Genomic DNA, 7287 nt, shown 5'->3' on the forward strand with positions numbered 1-7287 from the left:
AGCGAGGATTTAAAATCCTGGTTAGAAATATTAGGCCTTAGTCAATCATCTCCTTGTTGAGGTGTCTTCTCAAGAAGCCTGACGCTTTCTGCCCGCGTGGGCCTGCCTGCTGCCGAGGGACAGTACTAGAAGATCAGTGAATGTTAAACACTTTTCATTTCCATCAGGGAATGCTTGGACTTTTAAGTAAATTCCACATTTGACCTGTAAAGGCAATTGTACTGAATGCCTTTGACCCCCGGGGAGATAGAGACTGGGATAATTGTGGAAACGGACAGAGGAGAACTTGAGACCCACTGAGAAGTTCTAAAATGCTGGTAGGCTGTCTTAATTCTTTCAAAACACAAAAAACATGTTACAATTCATCCTTTTATTGGAGCCATGAATGGAACTACCCTGTTACATTAGTTTCTTCTTACTGTATTTATACTTTTCAAATAGGATATTAAAATTATAAAATTTCAGTTCTCTTGGGGGAAAAGCCCTAAGTCTCCAGGCAATGTCTGTAGCAATTTGCAAGGACTTCTCACCCTGATGAATGCTCACCTTACTGATTCCCATTTTACAGACAAGGAGTGGCTGTGATTCACTTCCTATTAGAGCTGAGCCTCGAACCTAGAACTTCCTAGTGCGTTTTCCTCCTGCAGCTGCAGAGATGTCATTTCATACAGGTCATGCATTAAAAGTTCCAAAGTGAAAAGAGTTGGAAATAAAAACTTTTAATAAAATTAAGTGCTTTTCATAAAACATTCACAAATGTATCCCATTCCCAGCTTGGATTTTCATCTACAGTGGAGAGCCATATGTTAACTTGGGATAAAGGGGCTGATAAACCTTATAATTGCTATTTGGTCTTTACCCTTCGCCTTGCTGTCAGCAGTACCCTCTCTCCTGTTTGTTGTTGTTGTTTTGTGATGCCTGCTTTCAAAGTTCTCCCCCCTCCCTGCAATATGAAATGTTCAGACAAAGTAGCTCCAATCTGAGACAGAGGATGGGCGAACCATGAAGTTCAGAGCAGTGGCTTGGTAGGGGGCCTGCCAGAAGGAACTGCTGCTGATTTCATTGTTCTCTCACTGTAGCGTGAGACAGTAAGGTTACTAGTCTTCCTCTCAGGTATCTCCACAGTTTCCCTTCCATTAAAATAAAATGCTATCTTCTGTTGCAGGTTGTCTGTTATCCCTGAAACACTCAACACAAGTATTAATCTAACCATTAGCAATGTGCTGACAATGAGAGAGAAAATACTACAGGAAGGTTTAAAATGGGAGGAATTACTAGACTCTTCAGTGTAAGGACTACTTAAGATTTGTGACAGGGGAGGCTTGGGAGTCATTGAATGGTTAGGCGTCTGTGGATTAAATCAAAGAGGATGTGCAGAGATTTAATCTGGAACAGCGAGGTGACTGGCAGCTGAAAGCAGCTAATTTCCCGATAAAGCTTTTCCCTTGATACCAGCAACATTACGTGTCTGCCATCTCGCAGGTAAGAGACCCTACTGAGTGGTCCTCAATGCCGGGGATCCACCTGTCTGCCCTTCTGTCCGTTCTCAATAGCTAAAGGTACAGTTCTGGGCTTTCTGGTCTACGTGGTTTAGTTGCATTTAGTAGCATTCCTGAAAATTCAGTGTATGTTAAAACTGCAAAAGTACTTTGTATTTATATGTAAAGAAAAATTCCCTTGTGGCAATTACTGAGTTGGTATAAAATAGGCCTTAAATAAATGCTTGTCTATTGATTAGAAGAAGGAAAAAAAAGAAAGAAAAGTTGAGTTCTAGGCTCAGATAGTTATAGAGGTTTTCTTCCAGTCACATGAACGTGCAGTGGACATTTGAGGGTTACACAAGGCATGAGGCGATTCTTCATTGTGAAGGGCACCTGGCCTGCTGGCTGAACTGTAGATGTGACGGCTGGCCTCCAGCCACCACCTGGAGCAGGAGGGTGAGGAGCACACCGCCCCCGGAGTGGTGGAGGGCTGAGTGGAAAGAACCCACTGAGAACTTCATGGAGCAAGGCTGCCCGACCAGCCCGGGATTGTCTCCGCCTCTGGAAGTTTACATGAGCAGGATATAAACTTCTGTTAAGCCACTGTTGTTTTGGGATTCTGTTTCTTGAAATTAAACCTACCTAAAGCAACCCAGCCGGTGTAGCTCAGTGATTGAGCATCGACCCATGAACCAGGAGGTCCCGTGTTCGATTCTGCTGAGGGCACAGGCCTGGGTTGTGGGCTGAATCCCAGTAGGGGGCATGCAGGAGGCAGCCGATCAATGATTCTCTCTCATCGGAGATGTTTCTATCTCTCCTTCTCCCTTCCTCTCTGAAATCAATAAAAACATTTTAAAAAATAAAGAAATAAATAAACCTGCCTAAAGCAATATAGAAAGTAAATTCTAAGAGTGTGGCTCAGCAGTAACACACGACTCTGGTACAATGAGAGGGAACAGGGCTCCTGAGTCAGTCAGGCCAGGGAGGCTTCCAAGCTCTGAGTGATGGTAAAAGCAACTAGGCAAAGGGCGCCGTAGAGGGAGTGTTTTATGAAATAGCAGTTTTCTCTTCTGTACAACTAGTGCTGGTCAGAGAGTCAGGACCACAGTGCAAGAGTTTTTTGTGTGTTTGCTGAGGATCCCAGTGTGTAGCACAGGCCTGGCTTGCCCAGGAAGTGCTGTTGAACATGCATTTCAGGGCGCCAAGAGCTGCGTGGCCAGCGTGGTTGTGTGAGCGGTGTGCTGTCTATTGACCTGCTCCCCAGGCCTGGATTCTCTCTGGGAGCTCAGGCGGGAGGATGATACACTCAGACAAAGGCGCAGACCCGCCCGACAAGGAGGACCTGACGCGTTCTACGCCGTCCAATCCCGAGGATGGTATGTGGCTCCCGGATCCTGTTTCTAAGCTAGGGAGGTCTGATACCATCACTCTGAACATGTGATCAAATACATGGGTCAAATTCTGATAGATTTACTGCGATTCCTATAAGAGTCCTGTACATGTTTGAGTGTCCTACCACATGTATTGGTTATAAGTCTAAGTAATGTTCAGGGCAGGAAGGAAAGATATTGACCCAATGTCTTACCTAAACTTAGAGCTTCATAACTTGTTCACATTCAAAATGTCACTGCATCAAATAGAATTTCTATGAAAACACTTCTAAAAAACCGAGCACTCACGAAAATCTGGTCAGCCCCTTTAAGCAGTGTATTAAAAACTTATTGGGAGTGAGAGTTTTTCAATCACACTTTCAATAAGCATTTTCAGAGAGGGTAGACAAATGACTCTCTGTTTGAATTAGGGAAGGAGTACCCAGAAAACAACTAGATCGTTTTGGAATAAGCCAAAGGCTGGTAAGATTGGGGAGAATAAAAGCAATATTGCTCTCACAATATCTTCCATCTGTGTACTATGACTCTTATTTCATCAGGGGTTGGCAGCAACCCTATGGGAGAGCTAACATACTCTCTTTTTGCCACAGGAACCTGGGTCCCAGGTAGTTCGGTGACTTTCTGAGCAAGTGACAGAATAGGGCCTGAAGGCAGATCTTCTGGCATAAAATCCAGTGTCATGGCCACTCCTGAGCCCCCGTGGCACGTCCCGGCTGACTTGTCCTTCACATGTACACCACCTTCTTGCCTCCTCCACCTGCCTGCCACCCTGACTCTGCCCTCTGCCTTTCCCAGGTCTCTCCCAAATCCTGAGGCTTGTGCTGCAAGAGCTGAATTTGTTCTACAGCCGAGACGTGAGCGGACTGTGTCTCCTGTACGACCTCCTCCACTCCCCGTGGCTGCAGGCTCTGCTAAAGGTGCGCCCTGATGCTCAGAAGTCTTGGCCTATCCCAGGGGCAGAAACCGCCTACCCAGCAGGGCCGCGTGTCGCTGGCAGGAAATTCCAACTTGGAAACACGTTCTCTTTTAAATGTGTTAAATGTATTTTTATGGATTTCAGAGAGGAAGGGAGAGCGAGATAGAGAAATATCAATGATGAGAGAAAATCATTGACCAGCTACCTCCTGCACACCCCACACTGGGCATGTGCCCTGACCGGGAATCGAACCGTGACTTCCTGGTTCATAGGTCGATGCTCAACCACTGAGCTACACTGGCCAGGCAGGAAAAGTTCTTAGAGGGCAGTTCTCAGAAAGAGCTAACAAACCTCTTAGTTTAGGAAGGAACTAACTTAGATGGTAAAGAGCATGGCAGCTCCTTTCTTTTCTCCCCAGGGCCCTGGGATCACAAAGCAGCCACGTTTGTATCTTACGCTTACACAGTGTTATCTATCACTTATATCTCAGGAGAGCTGGGGAAACCCCACCGGGTTGCTGCCAGGTGCGTTTCCTCCTGGAGGAGCTGTGTGTCACTGAAGGCGCTGCCCTTCTCACACTGAGCGTCTGTGCTTGATGCTCCTGCCTCAGTGCAGCAGCCTAGTGGGTCTGGGACACTGAGTACTGGCCCTGAGGCAGGGCAGAAAGTGCAGCTTCCAGCTCTGGAGGGAGGAGACTGGGCTGCCCCGGCCTCTAGGTCTCAGTTCTGCATCCTTAAGAGAAACACGATGTGTCTACAATGAGACGAAGGGCTGCACAGTGGAGCCAGCGGGCCTTGGTGGACTCGGTCCAACCCTAGGTCCTGGTTGGTAATAACTCCTAAGGGTCAGCAGAGACAAAGTTGGAATTTTTATAAATGAACTTTTACTGGAGAATTAGGGAAGGAGGAGGGAACAAACAAGATAAGAGTGGAGTGCAAATAAGCATCTGTGCGCCCGGCCTTTTGTTCACGTTCTCGGGCGAACGCTGATCCCAGAGCTCACATCCGCCCAGCTGCCCAGCCCAGGGCCTTGCGGGGGTCTGGCCCCAAGTCGCCATTGGTCTCAGTCCTAGAAACCCCTCTCTTTCTTGGTTTAACAAGAGTAAATTTTGAGTCTTTTTCAGTGAAACCAGTTAGGGAAGGTCACTTTGCCATGGCAACCAGGAGGGGAGCCTTTGGAGCATTAGAACCACCCAGCTTGGCTTCACTTCTCCTTGACAACCGGAGACCCCTTATTAGAGGCCCACACGGCTGCCCAGCTGCTGTGCGACTCTCAGGCTGTTCCTTCCCTTGGAGATGCTGACCCCCAGGATGTCAGCTGGTCTGTGATGGACACGCCCTTCTTGTTCTCGTACCTCCGCCCTCTGCAGGTGTATGACTGCCTCCAGGAATTTAAAGGGAAGAAACTCCTTCCTGCCACCTCCCAGGCACAGGCGCTGTCCCATGAGGTGAGGTGGCCTGTAGTCCCACAGAACAGTAGAGCTTGAATGGGATGCACTTGACTCACGGGGCTTCTTTAAAGAAATCAAAGGCGCTGGTGGGAAGTCTGATGGATGATTATGCATCCACTGAGGGTTCCTCATTGAGCTTTACTAGAAGGGAGGGAATGGGCCGGCTGTCTCCCACATTAAACAATTTCACAATGTATGCTTTCTCATCAACCAGGTCGTGGAGATGTTACATGCAGCCCCTGGCTCCCCCGAGATCCAGGAGCTGAGACAAATCCTCCAGGCTCCGCACTTTAAGGCAAGTCCTTGCTAAACGGATAAGACATGCCCACCTGGCACATAGACAAAGGAGGGAAAGGAAAGAATGTGCTGGAAAATGTGCTCTCTGAATACATGTCCTATTGCCGTACATGGGAGACCTGCCGTTTGTATCAAAACATGTAGGGGTCAGATATGAGCGGCTCGAGGTGTCAGTCACGAGCCACGCCTGACGTATTTATGAGGAGACATCCAGAACTTTCCATGGTGTCTTATTTCCCTCCCTGCAAAGCCTCTAAAATTCCGGCGCAACCAAGGTAGCATCCTTCCCTTCCATCTTGGGAACATTTTAAGTTTTGGATAAAGTGTGTGAAGGTATGTAGGAATCACAGCATAGTGATGATTAGCTCTATGGGGACAGAGGGTACATGGAGAACATTTGATGGCAGAAGAAAAGTCAGATTTTGGGGTCAATTTATCAGCACATGAGAACTTCAGGAGAATGTCTGCATTTGGAGCAATGGAATTTATGAGTGAAAAATTGTAGTTCACAAGATAACTCTAGAGAATTTTCTCTGAGTTCCAATGAAGCTCTGCCCCACATACCTAGGCAGGGCTGTAGGACTGCTTCCCCACCCCTTGGAATGGAAAGTTTAACATAGTGGGTCGTTAGAAGGAACTTTTAATCATACCTTAAACCAGGGAACTATTTTTTCTAATCCTGTTCCACATGAAATTTTGGTGACAGGTTAAGCAAGTAAGGTGTTTTGATTACTGCCACCCCCCTATTCTGCCTTCATTAGGGAAAATATTAGAAAAGTTGTTTTTCGTTGAAGGTCATAGGAGCACCATGGATGAAATGGGTTTCCAGGAAATGAGAACGTGACAGAATCATACATTTGAACAGAGATGAAAGAATATATTGAGTATTGCTTAACCTCTCTGTGTCTTGCTTGTTTACCTGTAAAATGGGGACAATAAGTGTTCCTGCCTCACAGAGTATCCTGAAGACTGAGTCCATCCACTTTATAAAATGCTTAGAACTGCACCTGGCATGTGTGTGTTGATGGCTGTCATTGTGTCTTACATAGTGTCAAGTCACTGTCTCCTAGATGGCTATGTCCATGTGTGACGTCTGTTCACCTTGTCCTTCTCTGTCCCCAGGCCTTGCTCAGTGCCCATGACACTGTGGCTCAGAAAGATTTTGAGCCCCTTCTACCCCCACTGCCGGACAATATCCCCGAGGGTGAGGAAGCAATGAGGATTGTTTGTTTGGTGAAAAACCAACAGCCCCTGGTAAGACAACCATTTTATAATTTCAGTTAGAATCAGACCAGGGTTCATGATGAACTCGATGATCTCTAGTGGTTACCTGGCCATATTCTTGCCTGTGCTCCCAGGCACAGTCTGAGGCACTCAGAGAGCATGTGAGGGGCACCTGCAGTAATAATGGCTAACCTGGATCTTAAGGACTTTTGCGTGTGGCTTCACGCACATCACATGTTGTAATGCTTCCACGAGGAAAGATTTCCGTGTAGTGCTTTTCTTTTTTGAAAGAGCTATGAGATAAGACATATATTTGATTATTTGGCTTTCTGGCATGTACAAATATTTCACTCAATTCCAATTATTTGCCTAAGTTCCCTGCCCCCCCCCATTAATGGGAAGCTAACTAAGGCATCCATTTGATTTTCTAGGAATAGCCCCCTTGATTAGGTTGTAATTGTGGGAGGTTTCTTTATCTGTGGAAGGATCTAAATGTGGTTTATGTCTGTGTGGTTAGAGAACTCAGGG

At 46.6% G+C, this 7287-nt stretch overlaps 1 protein-coding gene across 11 annotated transcripts in view; it reads left to right on the plus strand.

The window, feature by feature from the left end:
* Nucleotides 1-1175: 1175 nt before the first annotated feature.
* Nucleotides 1176-7287, plus strand: part of MPP4 (membrane protein, palmitoylated 4) — a 32114-nt gene continuing 26002 nt past the window's right edge. For 2 of the 11 annotated variants that reach the window (XM_015559115.1, XM_015559116.1), the window contains exons 1-6: nt 1176-1482; nt 2679-2857; nt 3668-3789; nt 5158-5235; nt 5453-5533; nt 6658-6789. In XM_015559115.1, the coding sequence (XP_015414601.1) occupies nt 2779-2857; nt 3668-3789; nt 5158-5235; nt 5453-5533; nt 6658-6789 (492 nt within the window). In that variant the 5' untranslated portion in view covers nt 1176-1482; nt 2679-2778. The remainder of the gene's footprint in view (nt 1483-2678; nt 2858-3667; nt 3790-5157; nt 5236-5452; nt 5534-6657; nt 6790-7287) is intronic. The other 9 variants (XM_015559110.1, XM_015559112.1, XM_015559114.1 and 6 more) reach the window with 8 other exon arrangements.

The sequence above is a fragment of the Myotis davidii genome, unplaced genomic scaffold (genome assembly GCF_000327345.1).
Source record: "Myotis davidii unplaced genomic scaffold, ASM32734v1 scaffold914, whole genome shotgun sequence".
NCBI lineage: Eukaryota > Metazoa > Chordata > Mammalia > Chiroptera > Vespertilionidae > Myotis > Myotis davidii.